General features: G+C 45.3%; 1 protein-coding gene and 1 long non-coding RNA gene across 2 annotated transcripts; one reads left to right on the top strand and one right to left on the bottom strand.

Moving 5' to 3' along the window:
- Positions 1-6: 6 nt before the first annotated feature.
- Positions 7-1,510, top strand: LOC119267697. The gene is made up of 2 exons (XR_005132553.1): positions 7-254; positions 354-1,510. It is a non-coding gene; the product is annotated as an uncharacterized LOC119267697 (long non-coding RNA).
- Positions 1,511-1,674: 164 nt separating this feature from the next.
- Positions 1,675-15,659, bottom strand: LOC119267696 (tRNase Z TRZ3, mitochondrial-like). The gene is made up of 16 exons (XM_037549125.1): positions 15,256-15,659; positions 14,372-14,461; positions 13,837-13,881; positions 13,661-13,715; positions 13,518-13,561; positions 13,008-13,394; positions 12,538-12,803; positions 11,808-11,946; positions 11,669-11,719; positions 10,452-10,960; positions 9,765-10,368; positions 9,188-9,475; positions 6,002-6,754; positions 4,980-5,135; positions 3,874-4,776; positions 1,675-2,123 (listed from the first exon to the last, which is right to left on the bottom strand). The coding sequence occupies exons 1-16, from the start codon at positions 15,628-15,630 to the stop codon at positions 2,088-2,090; spliced, it is 4,701 nt and encodes a 1,566-aa protein (XP_037405022.1). The 5' UTR covers positions 15,631-15,659; the 3' UTR covers positions 1,675-2,087.
- Between the last annotated feature and the right edge of the window lie 9,415 nt (positions 15,660-25,074).

Here is a 25,074-nt window from a genome sequence, read left to right as displayed (position 1 = left end):
AGTGTATTGTTGTATCCCGCAAAAAAAAAGTCTATATTGGCGTGACAAATACTGGTAAGTTACTATATTCGTCTAGTTTTTGTTACCCACAAGAGAGTTCGATGATCCGATGGGCTGAAGCTTCTATGCGTTGGCTAGTACTGTATAATACTAATGTTCTGCAAAGGAGACTGAATGGCGTGAAGGAAGAGCTGCAGCAACTGCATCTGTGAGACAAAAATGAGGAATGAGAAGTTGGGTTAACTTCTTCACAGGTTACGTCAATTAAGTCGTATATGTACATGTAACAAATTAAGTGTCTCTTCCACTACACACTGAAGTTTTCTTTGTAATTATCCTTTCCTTGGTTTCAGGTAGGGGAAGCAATAGATCAAGTTCACTGGCCACCGGCTGGCAATGGCTAAACCGTGTTTGCTTGCTTTTCTTGTCACTGAAGTTGAGACTTCAGTAGTGCTGGTATTTACAGTTTAGCCCTATGCTTGATCCACCCTATTGGCTCAGAACTGAATTCAGCACTGCAAGTGCTTCATAGGATTAGGGCTGACACCGTGGCAGTAATTGATGCAGTATGCTCTTGTTATTGTGTTTCTATCTCTTGTTAACTTTATCGATCCAACGAGTACTTGGAAGTTGGACGCGAGTGAGGCTGTGCCGTTCTGTTCCAGACTTTAGATGTCGTGTCTTCAAAATTTCATCGTCTTTGTTTCAACTCCATCAGCAATCCGGTGGGATGTCAGAGCCAATTACCAATTTCCCGCGACTTAGTTGTTGTGAAAAGTTTTGACTTGGGAGTTGTTGAAAGCCATGCTTGTTCGCCGTGTCTTCTTATCTTGGATGATATATGTCAAAAAGGGACTCATATCTGAGATCTTTCTAGAAGATTTAATTTACAAAATCTATAGTTTTTGTATACTCTTTGATAGGGTGTAAACTCTCGGACGAGGAAAATGATCCATGTGAAAGAATCCACTAAGAGGCGGAGAAAATTCGAGACATATGCAAGCACAACACTGGAAAGGACCTTGAGAGAGAGAAAACAATACAAACAGGTCCCGTAGAACTTCACCATGAGACCTTGTCATCGCCCGACGCCTTCCTGGCTTCCTCCATAGTCGATGGAGTGCTCGTCAGAGGGGAAACCGAGCATCCTTTACATCAGGCAGGTGAGGAGGATCTTCACTTGTCCGCTCTTGGAGGCCTCAAGAGTGGCTCAAAGGGTTTCTGCTTTGTGGAATGCGGTAGCAGTACTCTATCACCGCCCAAGAAACCAAAAAGAGCTAAGAGTTGTAGATGCAGAATACAATATTAGCCAGTAGTATTGGTAGTTGGTGCATCGACAACCATTGAAGAATAAAACAGTAGTTGTAGGAATGGTACTATGGTATTGTGTATTTCAGTTGTAGCAGAGCTTACATTCCTCTTGAGAGGAAGACGTCCTTTGTACATTCATGGCTTATAATACTGAGTTTGTAATTTTGGATATGCAATGTTTCTGTCTTTTTTTTACGTATGCAATGTTTCTGTCTCTTTTTTTTTTACGTATGCAATGTTTCTGTTTTCTGTTGTACTATTCCGCGGGATTGTAATATTTTTGAAAATGTGCTTTGTGGCCTCACTGGCAGACCTAGGCAAAGATCCTTTGTAAATATGAATGTTTGAAAGAAAGCTCCCACCTTTCCCAAAAATATGATTGTTCTTCCAGCATTTCACCTTTCTTAAATTAACGAACTTTACAATTCCCATCAAAAGAAAAAAATGTATTCGTAAAGTAACAAAAGATAAAATCCCGCAGCATATTTGAATATACAATGTCTGACTCTTTCAGGAGGACAAGAAATTGGGAAAAAGGTAAAAGAAAATGAAACTCACATTTTATTTTTTTAACTTAAACCAGCCTTCTTCTAAATACACAATACCCAGTCTGGGAACCTTGAGCGATAATCTTCAACATCTGCTGCATGCTAAGCAAAACCAGCCGTGTGACCCAGGCAGCTATCAGTCAATCCTCGATGATATGTACGCCAATCCCATGAAGCCTGACATCTCTGTTCTTGTCAAAATTCTGAACATGCCGTTTCTTTTAGGGTCTACTTCTTTGAACCACGAGCTGCTGCAAGGTGATCCTGAAAAACCAGCGAAGTTGTTAAACAACAGAGGCAGATGCTTTGAGTGTCAGGACGGCAACAATACATTCTTATGCAATAATGCCAGGCACTAAATACTGAGGTCCCAAATTAGTCGATTAAACTTAACATGATCTACTGTATTAGGTTTCGAAGTGGAGTATATATCATTTAACATGGGCACTGGAATATGATGCAGCATCCATCTAAAAAAAGGAATATGATGCAGCTAACATGCATGGGCAGAAGCTGCAAGCACCCTTATGATTATGAACATAATCAAAATGAGTGTCGCAGTTAGCTCAACCATGATGTTCCTTGTCACATCATTAGCAACTTACAGTTCAACATAAAACTAAGTATCTTATTTACTTTACTTCCATTATTCTGTCCACACACTTGTAGCTCTTGTAATTGCAATATCCCAAGGCATAAGAGCTTCTGAAGGACAAAGTTCAATATTTATATAGGCAAAGCAAAATCAAGTACTCCAATTCTGTAAAATGTTAAGGTGGTTCACTGAGAAACTAGCTGAATACAAAATGAGGCACATGAGAATGACACATCATCATATCCTCTCTGTACCATATTGCAATCCCACCAACATAAATGCAGGCATAAAAACACTCAAATCAATGATGCAATCTGGAGCATACTAAATACCATTAAATCCATACAAGCTACAGAAACAACATACCACAATTGCAAGTACATTTGCGATCCTAATTTTCAAACTATATTGCAAGAAGAGAAGAAATGCCTCAACAACGTGCATGTTCAATTTAAGTTTATTACTTAGATAGAATGTGCAACAAAAACTAAATAAATATTGAATATTCTCCTAAGGGTAAAGGTAAAATCCTAGAATGTGTCCAGTGTATTACTTCAGCTCAACTTAACAGTTAGATAAACCATTTGAAAATCATGTGAGTAGATGTATCATAAGATAATTGCATTTGATTTTATAAACATGTTATCCATATCCATATCAATATATACCAATATAAAAACATGAGTTGATTGGGATACTTTTGATCTAAGCCGTCCAAATATTTAATCCAATTTCATAAATTCCAATCCAAATGTTTTGCATATACCTTCCTTAATTGCTCCTATAGTAATAGCTTCTTAAATGTACTTAGTGACTCATAATTAGTTACTCCCTAACTACATTTGTATTAATATAAAAAGTCTGCATTTTTTACGCAGTATTTCTTTAAGAAAATATTAGCTATTTTACTTTCTTCTACATCAATGATACTGAGGGTAAAAAATATGCCACGAGAACTGTATTTTCTTGCATGTTTTAATTATGTTAGACGAACATGGTTCGCAAATGCACTACTACTATTTTTTAGTAACTGTTCACAATTTAAGTAGGATAAAGTAATCGCTTAATTATTCACACATGGCTTATTTAATTTCTACTGACTATCATTTCATTGCGTGCTAATGTCCAGCATGTTTTCCTTAAGGTATTTTTGCAAGGGAAACACTTGTAACGAGTAAATTTACAGTATGCTTTTCTACATATATTGGTACATAAGTTCCTCATGCAATCAAGCAACGTGCATTGCGTGCGTACGATTGCTAGTGATAAAAAAAATGGTGGTCAAAGCTATGTTTGGAAGTTGGAACTCGGAGGACTGTCCATGTCTAAAATATTGCTTTTTTTTACCAGACTGCAAACAGCAACTAATGTCTGCAAGAAATGAAGCATGACAAATAGGCACTAGATGGAAATGCATACCGAGACAAAATCAAAAGCTTTAGTTTCATCTTTCTTAGAATTGCTCATCACAGCTACTTGATGTGGAGGTTGATTACTTGAATTGAAAATATCTGGCATCCCAGATGCATTTCCGCCACTCATTGAATTGAAAGCAGGATGCCCAAGTCCAGCATTGAAATTTCCCAAGTTCTGTAGTAAGTGCTGCTGCTGAGCAAGAAGAGCTTCCATAGCACCATAGTTTAATTGCTGCCCAGCAAATGATTGACCAAACATTTGTGGTGACAAGGTGTACTGCATAGGAACCTGTTGATTGAAGGAGCTTTGACCAAGGATACCATTTAGTGCTGCACCACTTGCCACATGGCTATTCTGACTGTTCATGTCAAAGAACTGTGAACCATTGAGATTACCGTTAGTTTCTGCTTTTAGTCCAGGCTGAGCTTGGGTAGTGCCATTAAGGTTCAAACCAGCCATTAAATCATTGACAGTTCCTTTGTCATCAACTCTTTCTTGGAACAATGGCTCCGGGCTGCTGCCAAATATATCTTGCTCGATCAGAGAGTTATCATGCACGGGGGCTGAGGATTTTTCCTCTACTGTCATGCCTGAGAATAGGTCATTAGTCTCCTTAATCTCTTCCTCATGGAATGATACATCTGCAAACAGATCACTTCCATTACCATTGCTAGTGGCACTGGTATTACCAATAGTTTCACCACCAAGCAAATCATCAACTGAAGAAGCATAATTACTGTTCCACATTATCTGCTCGCTGCTTTCTTGAGTTGAACTCTGAGTTACTAGATCATCCTGATCCCCTGTATCAATCAAATCAGGCATCTGAACAGGAGTGGGTGTAGTTCTTGATTCTGAAAGATGTTTGCTTCCGGTAGGTTGTTCCCCAACCAGCAGATTTAATACCTGAGAAAATCGATACAACTTATTACATCTTTGGCAATGGCTGGTACAAAAAAGGCTTTGGTCGTTCAAGATTAGAGAAAGATACACATACTGCAGATAGTGATTTACAGAAAACAGAGCATGACTTATTTCAAAATTCTCTTTCATCGATGGAATATGTACAATTTTTATTTTAAGAGACTCAGCTTTGTAAGTTGACTCACTTTTGAAGCCTTTTCTCTGAGAGAAACTTGTGGCAGTTCACAACATCTGACAACAGAAGCACTGTTCTCACTGAAATATGAAGCAACAATGGAATAAGGATCAGTATCCTGTTTCCTTACAACCGCTTCCAGTACACAGATAGCCTTCATGCGAACCTGAGCAGTAAACAAACACATATTCAGTACTTATCAGAACAAGACGAAAAGCATCAAAATGCTGCGATCAATCAAGCTAAAAAATACACCCACGTGACCTAACCAATAGAATTCACGATGTGAATAAATGGTGTACCAAATTTATTCAAATAAGATCAACAAACATCCAAAAAAAAGAATGCTCACTATCACTAACCCCTGCCAGATATAAATCCGTTTTAATTCAACAAAAGTTGGTATATATTGACAAAGAAAGCTAAACATCACAAATCCAGACAATTGAGAGACTGCTGCTAGCTGCTTCACAGTAGTATCAGGACTGCTGGGTACACATGCTCAAGCATATCATGGACTGCAATATCACTGATACTTGTATGTGTGTTCCTTGGGCAAAGCCTTTTTTATGCAACTTATGTACAGCTTATGTGCATATTTAATATACTGTATTCCTCTATAGTATGGTAAGTACAATGGAAACTTCTAATTACATCTATTGATGTTGAGCAGTCTTTTTATAAATCAAACTCCCACTTCATACAGTTCTGAACTTCTAATTATCTACAAGATGTAAATATCTAGTGATGGTAACAATGTAAATGTGGCAAGAAATGAAATCAGTATGCATCAAAGAAGATACCAAATATTGTTCTTATATACTAATACTTTTCTTGATATCAAAGTGTCTATGTGTAAACTAGAATAAACAAGACCAAATAATTGATTTGTCTACAAAATATGCACTCGTCACTGTCACTTGTCAGAGGAGCCAAGACACATAATTCACAATTATTTTTATATCCACAAAAGGAAATGATCTAAAGTCCAAAGGTTAAAATAGACCCAAAAGGGGGTTATCCTAAACTCACCTGCCACAATGGAGAGTTCAGTTTGCTCTCAAGGGCACGGCTCAAAGCAACTGCATCCAGTTTGGAGGCTTCTGTTAAAAATATCTGCAGAGCATCTCGAGTGGGTTGCAACCGCACACCGCTTGCAGTAACAATTGTTTCCAAAAGTCTCTCCTCACGAGTCTTAATTCCTGGTTGACTTGATTCAGTATCACCGGCTGATGCTGAACTTGAGGGACTTGGACCCCAAGAACCAGAACTCACATTCTTTGAAGCACCAGATGTAGCACGGCTCTCACCTTGAATTTCACTTGGATCGTACCTGCCATATCTATCAGTTTCTGTGGTCAGAGACCTGCGAATTGGGTTCTTGTACATACCACCATTATCATTTGGCATCATTGAATGTGTGGCAGCAAAGTTGCTCAAACCCTGTTTAATGGAAGCACCACCAATGCCCACTACTTCACTTAGTTCGCTGAGGAAAGACTTCTTGTCATCTCTTGATGGCTCATAATTAGTGTTTCCAAAGCCCTGTATGCGCTTGCCTAGACCTTCTGTCACAACAACTGCTTTAGGGTCCTCAGTGGAGAAAATAGCAGCAATGGCCTCGTTTGCAGTTTCGCGGACAGCCTTATTAAGGGCATCCCCTTTTAAGGGGTCAGGGTGTCCTTTGTAATGAACAAGCTGACGCATAGCCGCTGAGTGTCGTTGCATTTCCCGCTTGAAATCCGTGCCAGATTTTCCAACAGCATATTTAATCAACCGCAAAGCCTGGAAAGCAGGAAAGGAGGTAAAAGATTATGTTACTGAATCAGAGAAACTCAAGCCTAGGGCTCCATCAGATTATTAAACAAACTAATGTATTTGAACTTGGACATAAGGTAATGTAATTACCAAAATTACACCACAGGTGCTAAGCATTTCCTCTGAAAATATACAGCAGGTCACTCATGATTGAAAGATGACATTTTGGGTTGAGGATTACAGAAAACCTAATTTCATACAATTCAATAAATACATTCTGGAGCATTCGGTACAAACGCTCAGCAAAGCAGTACTGCATCCTTGAGCAAAATTTGGTTACAAACGCTCAGCAAAGCAGTACTAAATCCTTGAGCAAAATTTGGTTCACCTGGAGAGGAGCTACTCATAAGTTTAGTATATTTTAGAAATCTTGATAAATATTTGATATATCACTAGGATTGGAGTTGATCACTACCCCATGGCTAAAAAGTATGTTCTAAATGCCATTAGCAATCACAGTTCTAGTGTACAATACCGTTTTCACATCCTACTTCACTGTGTGAGCTAAAAATATATAGGGTTACATACACCTTCTATTTTGTCATTGCAATAATATTTGCTTAAGTCCAACATTAATCGTGACAGGTTTCTCCTAGAAACAACTGGGTGCAACAAAACACTCATATAACCCACTAGTGTCAAACATTGTAACTAAGCATGCATAATTCTTCAGGAAAACCAATGTAATTGGCAAGCAAGTGTTACTCTAAAACCCAGAATCTAGGGCGGATACGTGCAAGCAAGTTGGATGGACGGAACATTTTAAGGTTTTTTAATAAGCAGAAGGACAGTGATATCCATCATTAGGAGCTATATACTTGTATAAATCCAGTCAAGATAATTTGCACAGAAGGTAACAGTTCATCCGATTTGGGGGCGGAGAGTGTTAGAAGGTATGCAGGGTGGCAGTAGCTACATACAGGTTCTTAGCCTTCAAGCCCACCTGCCATGAACTCATGCTTAGTCAAAAAACACATATGGAGCGGCAACCAATTTGTTGGCCAGACATAGTGTTGATTGCCACACCTCACTACGAGTAGGTATGATAGTCATCCATACCTATGGCTTGGGATAACCAACCCAAATTTCCTATATCCATCCTTTCAACACTTTGAATCGCCTATTTCCCTGCAACCCACACTGACAAATAAACAGTGTTGGACACTCGAAAATCCCTGTAACTATACACCATCCAGATCAGAATGCTCTAGGAATCACAAATTCATAACCACGACCGCGAAACTAATCAGCATGAACACTAAAACAGTGTCCACTGCTAGTCCTATACTGAACGATCATCGTCGTCGCCACCGGCCAACCAATCCTCGTCCCCCCGTCAGGTCAACACGACATGATCCCAAATCATCAGAGGCCATAAGTAACGGACCTTCTGCTTGACGAGGGGGCTCTTGTTGTCGAGGCGCTTGAGGACGAAGTCGGCGACCTCCTTGACGATGCCGGCGTCGGAGGCGCGCAGCAGCTCGCAGATCTCCTCGAGCTTGTAGATGGGGGCGACCTTGTCGTCCTCCGCCGTGACGCCGTCCACCATCCGCGACCGCCAGTAGGACTCCACCGCCCGCCGGCTCTGATCCATGGCGCCCCTCGTCGACCGAAACCCTAAGGGAGGGCGGGAGTGGAGGGAGGGAGGCTACCGCCACGGCAGCGCGGCACCACCGGGGAGGTCGAGATCTGAGAGGGGGCGGTGGACCGGGTGTACGGGGAGGAGGAGAGGGGGGGTTGGGGGTCGGGCGGCACGTGCGGCCGGAGCGGAGGAGGGCGAGGAGGCGTGACCCACGCGGCGTGTGTGGAAGCTTCGAGTGGCGGGTCAGGTCAGGTCGGGGAGTTTTAAGGCTTTAACCGTTTTGCTTTCTTCTCTGTCGCGGGAGGAAGCACCAGCCACACCACAGCCAGGAGAGATGTAGTGGAAAGCGTCCCGAAAAGTTTCAGTATATCACGTGGTTGAGATGAGATGCTACACCGCTACAGTAGGACAGGGGCAACATTCCAGTAGGAAACACTTCACATATAACCAGTCTACTCCAATTCTAGCTCATACTCACAGTATCTTTCTATAAAGAAGAAAATCGTCATGTCAGAAACGAAATTAACTCTGAAAAATAATGAGTTTAAGTTTGGTAATAATATATCACAGATTTGCAGTACTTCGGATGACAATATATATCTCGCAGAAGGCGTGTCAAGGTATGACAGCAAGAGCCCAACTGTATTCTATTCTATCTGACCCCACGGTCGGTGGCAATGTATCAGGTCTACAAGGGCTACAGCTGAGAATCCTCGGGTTAAAAATCATATGCCAATTGCCGAGCGAGAAAAGAAATACAATGTGCATTGTTGTGTCTACTACTACTATCTCCCTCGCTACACCACGGCCTCCAGGACCTCATCAGACTCTTCGACGACCATCTCATCCTTGAAGAGGAGCTTCAGGTGAGGCAGGACCTTTGGTAGCACGGGCAAATCGGCGAGGTTTACGCTCATGAGGTCGAAAGCGATGCAGGTCTTGTGCATGTCATCCTCGTCAAAGACCGGGATTTTAGGATATCTCTGGCTAAAGTGGGTCAGGATTATGCGGTACGCTCCAGCCGATGTGCCTACTGCTATGGCTTCCTTCGTTGTGCTGTGGTTCCGCGCGATCGCTTCGTCCTTCATGCTGTCCTCAAACGTCGCCTGAAGCAAAACAAGAATCAAGACAGTTTATTAGACAGGCAACATGGTCACAACCTACCTAACGCCTTTTAGCATGCTAAAATAATTGGAAGAGAACAGTACTCAGTTAACAGTATTATACAATTTCTGCAAGATCTAATTTAGTGCTGTTGCTAGCGGTCCACATTAATTAAACGTGAAGAATGCCTGACACTATGGACAGAGGTCAAGAGAAATAGGAGAAAAATGGGTAATTATTGTGCGCACTCAAGTCGATATATGCAATTGAATAAATAAAAAATCAGTGTACCTCATGTATCAGCACGGTGGCATCTCTGGACGCATCTACAAGAGCTGGGCACGGCCGCGTGTCGCCTGAATATACAACCTTCCATCCTGGAATTGCCTTCCCAGCACTACTCACCTTCTCCTTGGCTCTCAAAACAACTCCAAACGCCTGTGCACAATGTACGACAGGGACACTGTACAGAATCTCCAAACCTGATTCATGTAGAACTTCTTTCAAATTAGCGAGAGCTGTAGTATCCTTCGGACTTGAAGGCTTCTTGTTGTAGTTCTCCATTCTGCTTCCAGGGGCAAACATGGTATTTTCAAGTTGAGTTGTTGCCGATTCGGTGGCATTATCACCAAGAAGTTCCTCAACACTAGGCTTCAAAGTTTGTCTGCAGTCTAGGAACTGCATATCAAGATCTTCAAGTGTTGAATATGCATTTAGAAATCTCAGGAGTTGTTTTGGTCCAATCACGAGCAAGGGTTTGTGAGGAACACCGTTTAGCAATTTTGACCTCAAGGCAAGAACTCTAGCGAGACCCGTGTGGTGATCAGCGTGAATATGGGAAATCCAGATGCACCTCAAGTTTTTTACAGCTTCATCAGCACCACTTACACCAAACCTGTTACACACAAAAAAAGTATTATGAATATAACTGGCATGAAGTGTTCTGCAATCTTCTAATGAAGTTTTGTTGGAACAAACCTCCTTTTCAGCTGTCCTAACGTTCCTTCACCACAATCAAGAAGCATACCTCCTCGTGCAAACAGGTTAATATATATGGAACTAACATTTCGATATTTTGAAGGCTGGGAAGAACCCGTACCCAAAAACGTAATTTCCATATCTTCTCTCGTAGCATTCTCCACGCAGCAGGGGGTCTCTGAATTGCCCTTTGGGCGCTTTCTCCAAACACTTTCTCTCAAACTACTGTCATCTTGAAACTTAGCTGAATTCTCCTGTTCATCTAAAATATCAGGAAGACAGGAGTCTTTACTAATCCATGGCTCTTCAACCATCAGCATATGTTTCCCAGCTGGTGCCAATGCATTTTTTTGGTCTACACTACTTTGCCAGAACTTGCTAATCTGCTCAGGAACTTCTTTAATCTCAGGAATCTCAGAAATAAGTTCATCTACAATTTCTTCATAACTAAACAAGCTTGGAATAGAAGCTCTATCCAACCCCAGTTGAGCATATGGACGCAGACGAAACTGCAGGACAACAAAAGACAAACATTGATACTCCTATTTTGCACTAACAAAATAAGTTGAACCTGCAAAATAAATAGTACTCCCTCCAATCCAAATTAAGTAACGATTGTTTAGTATGAAGTTAGTACAACTTTGTACTAAACCAGCGTCAATTAATATGGATCGGAGGGAGTACTTATTTTGCAGTTAACCAACCAAGTTTTCCTTTCCAGGTAATAGATCATCAATTATTACATCCATACATGGAACAATATTTTTATGCATGCAAGAACTTAGTGTATCTCATCGCAACAACAACCAAAAATAGGACATCTACAATGTTGTGATGCCAACCTTCTCTTAGAGGTACCACATAGGATTTTTGCGTGAGTTCGAGGATAAAAATAAAAGAGCGAAGGTTGTCTTCTCTTGGCAAGGGGATAAACCCTTCACGCCTAAGTGATCACTATTTTTTCCATTGTACATGATGTTTTCACTTCACCATGTGTTTTCCCATCTAATACTAAATTCTTAATCACAACATATTTTTATATTAACGCAAGCATTAAATTGCCAGAGAAGACACTAAGGGATAACCTGTTGCAAAACTAGTTTTTATAGTCTTCTACAGACAGCCTTATTTGCCATTGGAGATGCCTTAGAATATAGAAATTGTCAAATATCAAGTAATTAGCACATTGATACAACATAGACTCTACTTGGACATACCTTCAGCAAGTTTGCTGCTGTCACACTTTCACAGGCTTGGAATGAAGTACTCTGAAAGGACAATAAGAAGGATTCTGTTAACAAGAAGGAGGTATTTCAACATTCAACCTCTGGTGTTTCGTATATCACTGAGGTTTACCTTATTCTTCTCCAAATCAATACCATTTGCAGGTTCCACAGGCCAAAACCCAGAGGATGGGAAGAGCTGAGGGCATACAAAATTAAGACGTGAAGATATCCTTGCACTACCTTTCAGGATAGGAACTTCCATGTTTTTACTGCGAGTGTCACAAAGGAGGGAAATCGTCACCATAAAGTATGGCACTGCCACTGATTTATATCTCTAGCTACTTGAGTCTGAGAGTGAAAATAAAGTTCAAGATCATACATATCCGTACAAGAATGTTACTCAGGTAATAAGAGTGTAAGACGCAGTTAATGCTGAGTTAATGACACTAAACGTCACAGATTTTAGAGAATACAAAAAGTGGATAGCATGAGATGAATGAACATCCACAAGATGTCAGTCACCAAAAGAGTCATGTACGACATAAGGAATTTGGAGAAAAAATCACTAAATAGAAACAAATTATAAAAGAATGTTATGATAGAAATAAACAAGAGGATAGCATGGATGAATAAACATTCACAAGATGCAGTCATTGGAAAAATGTAACACATCTACACCATCTGAATCTAACATTTCAACCTTGAGAAACTCGTTGCTTTTATCGTTAAGTATAACTAACTTCTGATTTTTTCTAGTGGGATCAATAAAGTTCAAACCTAAATAGTAAAATCTATTTATTTTAAATGCATGAGAACAAATTAAACCATAGACGAAAAAGGTAAATGAAACTGAAACTTACTTTTCATGCCCTGCCATGATATGCTGTGTGGTGCCAAAAGATTTCATCCAGTTCTGATAATCAACAGTATTTGTCACAGAAGATGGACCTAAGTGGATTATGCAATTTACTTTCTTGGCATTCTCTGTTTGGCAGGAAGAATCTTCATAAAAGCGGCTAAGTGATTGCAGCAAAAACAGTTCATGCATGTGATATTGTGTAGGGCAATCCACTAGAAGTACGATTGGTCCAGGAATTGGTGGGTCGAGAACCTCACTTGGATGAACCTATGAATGAAATGTCCGAAGAAACTTAAAAAACAAAATTTATGAGATATGACAAAAAAATGAAAATGTTTTTTGCAACCAGAGATAGGTTGTGAGTGGATGGAGACCCATTAAACAACATATGTGCTAGTAAGGAAACGCCATGAGCCTGTGAAAGTTCATGTTGAGATAATTAAGTTCAATAGTTTAGCAATCAGCACTAACCATTCTACCAGCTTCAGTCTTCACAGAGTTCCCAAGTTGAAGTTCACGATACTTTGGCCCACGCTCAAGACCAAGGGCCTGAGCTTTATCAGGGTCAAATTTTCCTTTAATTTCTGCCAATTCACATGAGTAGACTATAGCAGTATCACCAGGCTTTGAGTTGATATCTGTTGAATTCCTGGCTTCATTGTTGTACCTCGGTTTGACAAACATTGCTGATATACGAACTACTTCATCATCAATAATAACAGTAGCTTCTGTAGATTGTGAAGAAGATGCACTGTGTTCCACACCAAAGCTGTGTGTATGAAGCATTGCCCTATTTGGGATAAAAGATTTCATCGCGCCTGCTAGAAAATCAAGGTCCGAAGGGCCCCATATGTTCACCTGTATTAAGGTTAAGAGGAATAACATTATAATCAATTGTTCAAAATAGATTAACTGAACACATGAGCATCAACAACAAGACAGTACTAGAAAGAATGCAAGCAACAATTATTTCCATCTCACCGACATGCCCTCATCTCCCATCCCAGCAAGAGTTAGCACGAGACCTACATTAAGAAAAGAAAAATCAAAATAGCATCAGTGCATCAAACGAACCTACTAATTCAGTACATGGACAATCGCGTGAAAGGACCAAATTTTAATACCTGGAAGGCCCCCTGCAGTTTCTGAGCACACGCGAGTGAAAAAGATGTGGTCAATCTAGTGAAGTACAGAATATAGCATGTTACTAATTTACATTGCCCATACCAAGACATAAGAAACGAGAGTGGGTGCACGTGGAGTTGCAAAGCTGATGATGATTGATGAGGGCATCACATACCTTTGACAACTTTATCTTGTGTTCAGTGCAGAAACGCTGAAGACCCTGTTAGATTGCAAGAAATCGGTGTGGTAAGCTCAAAAGCAGGTTAAGAATTATATTTGCTAATGATAGCAAAGAAATAACACGATTCTAGTCACCTACATATTCAGTCCTACGTGGGGAAACCATAGCTCATGCATTTAAGGGTTTAAGCGTCCCAATCAACCACTTAAGCACATTAGGCACAAATGATTGTACCGCTCAGAGAAGAAGGGTGCATCTGATATACTCCATCGAGTGTATGCATCTATCAACAGATAAAACTTAAAATTAACCTATTAGGACACTACATTTTAGCGATGAAGGATTAAAACTGCATAAAGTTTTCTGAAGTTTGACGATGCAACATGCCCAACGGATGCAGTGATTATTAAACATACACCTTTGTTAAGCCTCATAATACAGAAGGAAGTAAAAGTTAATTCGAGCTTCTTGTGTAAGCTGTTTAGCATGTTAAATAGACACAAGGATATCTTGACACAGAAGATCATACCTCGCCAGCATTAAATATAAATCTTTGTTTGTCAAAGAATAGTAAAATTGAAGGAGCGGTATCTTGAGTGTCCATTCCTGTACCGAGTATCTGCACAAAAAGAATGAAAAAGGTCAAATCACTAATTAGATAACACGATAATGTTGCTGCTTTCAAGTTCTAAATCAAATGTTGTGATGGTTTAGTGGTTGAAGCTTGAAAACACTGGCATTGTGTCCTTGCGGAATTGACAACATTCAACAACACGGCTAAAAGAATGAGACCAGCAACACTTTGTTCCTAAAAATTACAGATAGACCAAGTGTGTAAAGTTTGGCGAGTGATCCACCTACAGGGATGGCAGGAAAAATATGGCATAATCTATTAGTACACTTGTTGCATAAAACAGATAAAATGCTCCGTTTTCTCCAAAAGAACATCGTGATTTTTGCATGATTATTACTATCACCCATTACAACCAGTTGGGGACAACAAAAGATGTTTCTTAAACCAAAGGCAGATCCCCAAACTCCTAAAGCAAGCATGTTACGATCTCCCAACAACAAATTCACTGATACCACGCTCGTAATATACGAGGAATATATAAATTCCACCGAAATTAGTGATCTCAGTTGAGCACTACATGTTCCCTGACACCGACATTATATCATGCAGCCAGTATCCCAACTGCGCTTGATTTACACGGAGCAGTATATGCTACACAGTGCATGAAACGGATTGCACCCTGCTACAATAATGTGCATTATTCATCTGGACGTCTTAGGCAGAATGCCGAAGCACCACCGGGGGAGGAACGTCTACCTAAACTGAGATGAATCGAGGCGAAACAAGCCCCACACATCTACTGCATCCGTCGAAGTATATAAGGCAATAATTTCGCAAACCTGCACGTAGGAGGTTGTGCTGATGGGGTTGGCCCTGCGGTTCTTGAGCTCCATGCTCCTGTCCTTCCTGACGTCCCTCCCCTCCGCACGCATCTTATTGAACGCCACCCCCGCGTCTTTGCCACCGCCACCGCCACCGCTAGCCATCCCCTCGGGTTCCTTCCTGGCCGTGCTGTTCCCACGGCGGGGGTGATGGCGGCTGGCCTGGCAGCGATACACGAGGGGGCGGATGCCGGCGGCACGGGTGAAGGGGGAGCGGGGAGCGGAGACGGAAGAGAAGAAGAGGCGGCGCGAGAGGTAGAGGAGCGGGGCCGGAGCTAGGGTTTGGGAGAGGGGGAGGAAGCGGCGGAGAGGGGAAGGCACTTGCGGCGGCATGACGGAGGACTTTTATTGGGTCGGGTTTTATCCCGATCTCGGGGGTTTTAGAGCGGATAGCCGATCACCGGAGCCGGGGTGCTCATCTTTTTCTTTTAGAACCGCCATTTAGGCATTTTATTAATTTTGGCAGATCACTTCTGATTGCAGAATGTCAATCAGAAAATCAGGGATTACGAAGAGAGGTTGATATCTCTAAAACTAGAGCTCTTTTAGCACATGAATCAGCAGCAAAATTAACTTCTCGTCCCGTTTATCTCTAAAAGTGTTGGAGATAGGTGTGCATCTCCAAAACAATGTGGACTCCTATCGAGCGATTTGTGCCTTGCTCTCACGTAATGACAACAGTTTGACAATTTGTTTCTATGATAATGCTTGTGTAGCCATTCTCCATAGTAAGAACTATTGCATCTCGACACGCATTAAGTTCCAAAACAAAAGGCTCGTAGCTGATCATATATTTCCTGCATCGCTCAACACGAACTTTCCCTCATGGTCTCTTACCACCACTCATGTTTCTGTACACCCCGTCTCAAATTCTGAAGCTCCATCAATATTTAGTTTGAGTCATCCAATAGTCGGTGGTTGCCAAACATGCTTCACCGCCGGTTGGGCCTGCCGTTGTACATGTATATTCATAGTCATGATGAACTCCCTTATCAACTCCATAGATCGTAGCGGTTGGTAATGTACTTCGCATACATATACTTATTACGACTCGTCCAGATTGTCTACATAACCGAGACAATAATAGCTGCTCGATCTCTCCTCACAAAGCTTGAGTCATTAATATCCCTCACCCATGTACTATGATGCATCCGTGAAAGTTTGACATCAAAAAAATCATCAGCTGCATACCAGAACTTATGACTCATTGTCACAATCACACATCGGGCAAAATGCATCTTAACGTATATGGCATCGAATCATCTCATCGTGTGCTGGCAGAAAGTTTTTAAGGGCCCACCACCAGAAAACATGAATTTTAGGTTGGACCTAGAGCTTCCACAATGCTTTCCCATGTGTGTGGACCTAGTTGATTTGCAATTTTGTGATCCATCAAGGCCCTATACGTTGACTGAACTGAGTACACACCAGATCGCTCCGACTCTCAAGTCTAAAAGTCATCAAGTTGCACTCTCGGTCTAGGCATTATGAGAATTGCACAAGATGCGCTAGAGTAGCATCGAGCGTGATGCCTCCCTCCCCTTCCTCCGCTGCCCTCACGGCGGCTGGAGCCCAAGATCCACCATCAAGCCCCAACCACCGCTCCTCTGGCGAGCCTGCCTCGCTCCTGCACTTGTTGGCCTCCTCACCGGTCGACCTATCCTCTGCCTCCCCTTGCCCGCGCAAGGATTCAGGCCATGTGGTGGAGATCCCCTCGTCGGCTCCTCCCTCCGCCACATTGGGTTCGATTCAAGGCTGTATCCCGCCCTTGCCAGTGGTATCTTGCCCAGCAGAGCCACCGGGCAGGCGGCCCAGGCTGGGCTCGCTGGTCGTCACGCCTGCTGGCTGGACGGGGCAGCCCTCGGCCTCCGTGCCTCCTCCGCACAGGCTGCAGTCCATTATTGTTGCCCCCCTCCCGCGGCTGATGGCCATCTGACTGCCTCAAGATGCGATGAGGAGGCCGCTGAAGATGGCTCTCTTGGCTGGCAGCAGGTTCGCTCCAGAAGAGAGAAGAGGAATCCGCAGGCTCCCGTTCCGGGAGATTCGCGGCAGGGCCGGCGTGCCCCTCCCACTGATCCCATTGCTCTGAAGCAATATCTTGAATTCAAGGCAAGATTCAGAGGCTGATGTTTTCGCTGCCTTTCAAAATGGCATCGCCTTGCTGATTGCCGTGAGCCGCTCCGCTGCATTCGGTGCAAAGGCCCGGGCCATCTCGCACGCTCCTGCGTTGCCCCCATCCCTCCGCCACCGCCACTGCCCAGGCAAAGACCGCCTACACCTCCGCTCCCCACCCGTAGCCACCTACAACCGCCACCGGCATCTTCCGCTGCCTGGCCGGCGCTCGCAACTGCTCTCGGTCGTATGGAGTACATCCCCGGCCATGCCTCCAGGCGCCCTGAACGCTCGTCCTGCATCATCGTGAGCACGCCGGAGATGGAGGCGGACGCATATAACCTCCGCCGCACCGCCCTCCTTGCTACGGCCACGGACGCGAGGGTCGACATCAACATTGCCCTCGTGGCCAAGGCACTGGAGCAGGCGCATGGCATCCCGTGGGACTCCATCCAGGTGGCGTCAGCGCACCCCGAGGACTACCTCATCCGGTTCGCCGAGCCGTTCCAGCGTGATCTGGCGCTGGAGCAAGGATACATCCGTGTCCGCGGCATCGACCTTCAGCTCCAACCTTGGGACCCTGCTCCGGCCGGCACCATTCACCACTTCCGCTTCTACTGCCGCCTCGCTATCACCGGCATCAAGTACCACGCCTGGCGGCTGGACGTGGTGAAAAAGCTCCTTAGCGACACCTGCATCATCGACCGCATGAAGCGCCAGACAGAGCGCTTGCACAATGTCACAGTGTTCTTCGTCTGGGTTTGGACGTGGAACCCCGACACCATCCACAAGGCCTCTGATCTCACGATCGTTGACTGTGCCGGGGATGGGCGCAATCGCCACCACCTCCCTGAAGGCACGCCGGCGGAAGAGGGACGCCAAGGCCCAATGGCGGGTGTTCTGATCCACCTTGTTCTGACAAAAGATTACTCGCCGCAAATCGTCTCCGACTCATCACGAGACCAGGGCGGCGGCTCGCCGCTGGCGGAGTGCCCCCGCATTTACACCTATGACGTCCAGATCGGGACCATGGACGGCCGCGTCCCACCATCCCGGCGCGCTCATCAGGGTGGTCCATCTCGCCTCTCCCGTTGTCACGACGATGATGCCGATGATGAGGGTCAGGATCGCCACCGCCGCCGCCGGTGCTCGGGCAAGCGTCGCTCACTCTGGCAATCCGTCATTGGCCAAGCCCAGTGCCGGGACACCGCGCGCTTCGGTCCTGCGCCGCGGCAAGGGGGCCGCCGTGCTGGGCGTGTTGAACGCCCGGAGAGGAGGCACCGGGCCCCTAGCCATTCTTCTGGCAACGACAGCAGGTGGCAGGCATCTCCGAGCCCACCACCATCCCCTCATCATGCGGCGTCTGCCAACTCCTCTACTTCTATACCTGCTGGCTCGGTGCACCGTCAAGCTGCACATGGACCCGCCCGACAAGCCGCGTCTGCTGCAGTCATGGCTGTTCCTGATGGAGACCCGCACAACGGTTGTGAGCATGTTGCTGTTTCGGCTAGTTCACCACTGCACCTGTACAATGCCGCCGCTGCAAACCGCGCTTCTGCTGCATCGGCACTGGCCTCGGTCTCTGCGGCTGTGGCATCTTGGCAGCACGCGCAGCCGGGGTACACCGATGTAGGTTGGAGCGGCTATGCGCTCTCTCTACTGCATGCCCTTGTTCTGTCCCCATTGGAGGTGGTCGCTGCTGCGTTGGGCCTGCATCAGCCTCATCAACAGGAGCTTGAAGCGTCCACCCCACCAAGGAGCCTGTCTCATGAGGCTGTTCTCAGCTCCTTTGGGGATTTTGGCATCTCTCTGTCAAAGGATCAGCATCAATGTCAGTGGGGTAACCAGCCGCTGGGGACACGGAGCTTGGGCTTGGGCTCTCAGGCGCTGACAGGATTATGGGGTCAGGGCACGGGCTCCGAAAATGACATGGTTCACCCTGTTGCTCCTGCCTCTTGGGATCGGACCACCACTTCGGCTGCTATGTTACAGGCAAGACTCAACAATGGTGGAGACCAAGTGCACCCTCTGAATAGCTGGGAGGCGTATGTTGCCAGAACTCCAGCCATTGACTTCTCCGCGCTACAGGGGAAATCGCCAAGGGGCCTCGCTGAAATCTGTTTTGGGCCCGGGGCCCAGTTAGACCGTGCTAGATCAGCCAGGGGCGCGCAGGATGACGGGACAGCTGGCCGAGACCTTGTCAATGCGGTCATCTCGCGTGTGACCTCCCTCCCATCTGACAAGCAGCGCAAGTTCGTTGGAAGAGTTGCGGCGCTGCTATCCCCTTCACTGCTTGGGGTTCCTTCGACTGATGATGCGTCCACTGGGCAGATTAGGAAGAAGTTGTTTGCCTCAATGACCAAGAAAGCAAAGAGCTCGCGCCAATCAAATGGTGGCCCCTCCTTCATGGCCTCTAGAAAAGCGCAAGCGCAATTCTGTGTACGAATGGGGTTGATCAAGAACATCAAAGAATTCTCGAATGACACCGTGAAGACATGTCTGAGCTTCTTTAAAAACCATGTGCCCCAACCCTTGCTTGCCAAGCTTGCAGAGGTGGCAGGGGTTAGTGCGCCACCATGCATCAACCTGCTAGACGAGGATTTGCAGCTTATCCTCGACGAGCTGACTGCTGCGATGGCCTGAGCTATGAGTGCCACCAGTTGTTGCCCATGTTCTATGGATTGTACAACTGAATTCATGTCAGGGCCGCTACTTGTGAAACTGCTCGCGCACCCGGCGTCAGCCACTACCCAGCTCCTGTTCGGGTGGTGTAGGTATCTAGAGAGTCTGTCTGTTTGTCACGCGATGGAGGCGCCTGACTTAGAGTGTTTGGCGCCATGAGTGCCCTCTATTTGTTCTCATGCGCTGGTGGCGCCTAAGTGTTTGTCTGTAGTCACTAGCCGAGTCGCGCAGGTTGCGCCTATCTCATGTAGTCACGCGCCGGTGGCGCCTGATGGTAACCATGTGTGTGTCAAGGTCGCGAGGTCCGCGCCTATCATTTATACTCACGCGTCGGTGGCGCCTGATCTTAAGCATGAATTTGTTAGCTGTTATGTTATGCCTCTCGTGCCTTACTACAAGGCAATCGCTTATACTGGTGTTTATGGCTGAACGACTATCCGTTTTATGTTGGAACGTGAGAGGGCTAAATGACCGCGCGAGACGCACAGTGGTAAGATCAATGGCCAGTCAGTGTAGGTGTTCCATTCTGTGCCTACAAGAGTCAAAGTTGGACTCTTCTTTGGCGGAGGACCGAGCGGGCATTGGAGGATCTATGCTCCAGGGGGCTGTTGTGTTGCCTTCCGTAGGCACTAGAGGTGGAATTATCATTCTCTGGGACACGGCGCAATACGCACTATCCGATGTGGTAATCAGGGAGTTCTCCATCTCTGCACTGGTTAAACCTATAGATGGTTGTCCCTGGACAATTACCTGCGTCTATGGGCCCCATGATGATCAAAGGAGGGCAAGTTTTCTTCTGAAGCTGCAGCAGATCGCCAACCAGGTGACCACGCCATGGCTTGTTCTTAGTGATTTCAACCTTATCACGTCTGTGGAGGATAAGAACAACCCCAATCTAGACCGGCGATGGATGTTACGTTTCTGGCAGGCCCTTAACGCCTCATGCTTGAAGGAGATCGATCTTGTAGGGAGACGATACACCTGGTCCAACGAGCAATCGCCGCCCACTCTTGTGCGCCTTGATAGAGCATTCTGTACAGTGGATTGGGAGCTTAGGTTCCGGGCGGCAAAACTACTACCCCAATCTTCCTCCATGTCGGACCATTGCCCATTGCTTCTTGTTAATGAGTGAATGCTCAAGAAACAAAGGCGTTTTCAGTTTGAACTCTACTGGCAGTTCATCCATGGCTTTCAGGAGGTGGTGGCAGCTGCCTGGAATAGTGTGCCAACTACAGCAGATCCGGTTTATTCTTTCAACAAGAAACTACGGGCTGTTGCGAGGGCCTTGAAGGTGTGGAGTAAGACTAAAGTTGGTAATCTCCAGATGCAGCTCCTTGCGACCCAGGAATTGATCCTTCGATTGGATTGTGCTCAAGATGACAGAACATTAGCTGCTCATGAGGCGGCCTTGCGCTCAATGCTCAAATCAAGGTGTCTGGGCCTTGCAGTCCTTTTACGATAAAGCAACGGCAACACGTCAAGGTTTCTTGGTTGAAAGATAGGATGTCGAGCTCCAAGATGTTCTTCATCAAGGCTAACTCCCGCGCCAGACGAAGCGCTATCCACTCTATGATCTCGCCACATGGATCGCTCATTACTGACCAAGAGGGCATCCTGAACAGCGTCGGGGAGCATTTTTCTGCTGTTCTTGGTGCACCAAGCGTAACGGACTCCACATTCTGCTGGGATTTTCTAAAGATTTTTCTGACTGATCTTCAAGAACTAGAGCAAAATTTCTCTATGGACGAAATTAAGGAGGCCATTTGGGATATGCCCTCGGACAAAGCACCCGGCCCTGATGGCTTCCCTGGCGCATTTTATCGTGCGTGTTGGGACATTATAAAGCTAGACCTTCTGAGTGTCTTTCATAGCCTGCACAATCTCAATGTCAGATCCCTGCATATTATAAATGAAGCCCTCCTAGTACTGATCCCGAAGAAGAAAGACCCAATGGTGATTGGGGACTATCGCCCAATCAGCCTGATTCACAGCCTCATAAAAATCATCATGAAGATTTTGGCTAGAAGGTTGGCCCCGAGGCTGCCAACTCTAATATCCAAGTGTCAGAGTGCGTTCATGAGCGGTCGCTGCATTCAGGAAAACTTCGTGTATGTACAACACTTGGCAAAGCACTACCATCATGCGCGAATACCAACGGTTCTCCTCAAACTTGATTTGGCAAAGGCCTTCGACTCGGTGTCCTGGTCGTACATTCTGGACTGCATGAAGGCCATGGGATTTGGTACTAGATGGTGTGAATGGATCGCATTGATCCTTTCATCCTCTTCATCGATGGTCATGGTAAATGGTGTCCCGTCGGTACAAATCTGGCACAAACAAGGATTTAGACAGGGAGACCCGCTATCCCCCTTTCTGTTCATCATTGCCATGGAGCCGCTGCATAGAATTTTCGACCTCACTACGGAGCATGGAGTGCTCTCAAAATTAAGAGGTCGAGCTGCTACTATGAGGGTCTCCTTGTATGCGGATGATTTGGCGCTCTTTGCAAACCCCTCGCAAGAGGATATGAGGATGGTGGGGTATATTCTGGATATCTTCCGGAAGGTGACCGGATTAAAGACAAACTTCAACAAAAGTGCTACACTCCCAATCAGTTGTGATGGCATTGATCTGGAAAAAATTCTACTGCCTTTGGGCGTGCCCTCCACCACATTCCCTTGCACATATCTTGGGATGACATTATCCATCAGGAAGCTTCAGAAGATCCACTACCTAAATATCATGTCAAAATTTGACAGTAGGATGGCCGGTTGGAAAGGAAAGCTCATGTCGAAAGGGGATAGGCTTTTGCTTGCAAGGTCGGTCCTGCAATCACTCCCAGTATACTTGCTAACTTCCCAAAAACCGCCAAAATGTCTGCTGCGATGGTTTGATCAGAGGACACACGCTTGGTTTTGGTGCGCGGAGGACAAATGCAATGGGGGAAACTGCAGGGTGAGATGGGATGTGGTCTGTCGGCCAAAGCAACTAGGCGGTCTTGGTTTGCTTGACTTGGATAAATTTGCAAGAGCCTTGAGGATGAGGTGGCTATGGCTGCGATGGACCCCAGCAAAAATCCCAATCATCGGAACTTATGGCCCATGTGATGAGGAAGACTTTGCGGTATTTGCCAGTGCAACGAGAGTGACCATAGGGGATGGTAACACCGCATTGTTCTGGAAGGACGCTTGGTTACAAGGCATGGCGCCAAGGGACATTGCCCCCACTCTGTTTCATGCATCAAGCAGAAAAGGGCGTACGGTGTATGATGCACTGCTTCAGGATAATTGGCTTCACGACCTCGAACGACAATGGAACGATGACATGATCGAGGAGCTCATCGGGCTATCTACCATGCTAGAGCATATTCAGCTAAACCCCTTATTGCCTGACTCAATCACTTGGAAGCTGACGAACGATGACACATACTCCTCTAGCTCAGCCTATCACCTGCAATTCGAAGGATTGGTCCAATCTGAATCCTACAAGTGTATATGGAGGATATGGGCTCCTGTCAAGTGCAAGATCTTCCTATGGACGGCAGTGCAGCGCAAGATTCTGACGGCAGATGTGCTAATGCTCAGAGGTTGGGAGAACAATTACTTCTGTCCATTGTGCATCCGCAGCCTTGAGACAGCCAAACACATTTTTGCTGAATGTCCATGGTCACGGAGAGTGTGGGATAGTATGTCAACTCTAGCTAGGTTGCCTTCGCTGTCACCCTTGGGATGGCATGCAGACGCGACGCTGCTGGACTGGCTACCTCGGCTCGGTGGCGGACTCTCTGATGCTTCGCGACGAAAAGGTGCGCAGGCGCTTGCAGCGTTGATCTGCTGGGAAATCTGGCTTGAGCGCAACAGAAGAATTTTTCAGCATAAGGAGCTCCCGGTGGCAGCCATGGTTAATCGTATTCGTGATGAAGTGGCAACTTGGATATTGGCAGGGTGTCCAATACCATTTAACCCAGGCTAAATGATCTAGGATAGGCAACAGTGTTGGTTGCATAGCAAAGCTTGCAACGGTTGTATTTTTGTTATTCATTGCTCCCTGACCTCACTCTGTAACTGGTCGTCGGCCTCCTCCTTCTTAATGAAATCACAGCAGTTCTCCTGCTGTCTTTCAAAAAAAAAAGAATTGCGCAAGCATCCGTGGCAATAAAGATTTTACAAATAAGCTCATCGTCCCATGTCACCTGTTCAATCAAGCCTGCCACCAACTGTATCGGTTCATCAATCAACCTGCACATCAGTTTCATTAACAACGTACCAGAAATCCAGTCTCTTTATCATGCCAGATTTCAGAGGTGCATCCATCTACAATTCTACGAATTAATCCTTTCTCCAGTACTTCTCTTCCTTGAATGATGGCCCGCCACATATTAGAAGCTCCATTGGGACACTAAGCTTACAAGAAATTACCATATGAATAGTAATGCCCTCTCACTACACAAGCACATAGACTCTTCGACTTGTCCAATAATCTCCAAGCCTGTTTCGCTAACATAGCATCATTAAATAACTCCAGATCTCGGAAACCCATGTCGCCTCTAAATTTAGATACCGACATGCTTTCCCATGATTGCCACTGTAGACCTTTTTTTATCGAGTGATCCCGCCAACCAATACTTGGACATTATTGTCATAATTTTCTTGCACAAACCTTTTGTGAGCTTAAAACAGCTCTCATCGGACATGCAGATGCTGACAAGGAAAGGTCGAAGGGATATGGACTCGTCTAGCGGACGGTCGTTGGCCCGCTAGCGCTCGTGAGCGGCCGGCCAGAAAAGGCAACTTTTTGGCTCCCCCATTCCCAAGAAGCAAAGTTCCTTTCGACTCCAGATCGTCACGCTCCAACAAACAAAAAAGGATCCCATCGCTATCACGTGATAACCACTACCTCCCGAAGCCTCCCACACCCCCTCGCCCACACTTCCTCCCCCACGGCCATGGGTCACACCTTCTTCTTCTCTACGAAAGAAAGGGG

The sequence above is a fragment of the Triticum dicoccoides genome, chromosome 3A, assembly GCF_002162155.2.
Source record: "Triticum dicoccoides isolate Atlit2015 ecotype Zavitan chromosome 3A, WEW_v2.0, whole genome shotgun sequence".
Lineage (NCBI taxonomy): Eukaryota > Viridiplantae > Streptophyta > Magnoliopsida > Poales > Poaceae > Triticum > Triticum dicoccoides.
Note: the sequence above shows the minus strand (reverse complement) of the source record. Positions and strands in the feature narration are given on the sequence as shown.

Excerpts from the sequence above, each read along its gene's own strand:
- LOC119267696 (XM_037549125.1), bottom strand. The coding sequence starts at position 15,630 with ATGCCGCCGCAAGTGCCTTCCCCTCTCCGCCGCTTCCTCCCCCTCTCC. Across the intron at positions 13,395-13,517 it reads TGGGAGATGAGGGCATGTCG|GTGAACATATGGGGCCCTTC; the intron begins GTGAGATGGAAA and ends ACCTTAATACAG. Across the intron at positions 6,755-9,187 it reads TCGTCGAAGAGTCTGATGAG|GCTTTGCGGTTGATTAAATA; the intron begins GTCCTGGAGGCC and ends CCTGCTTTCCAG.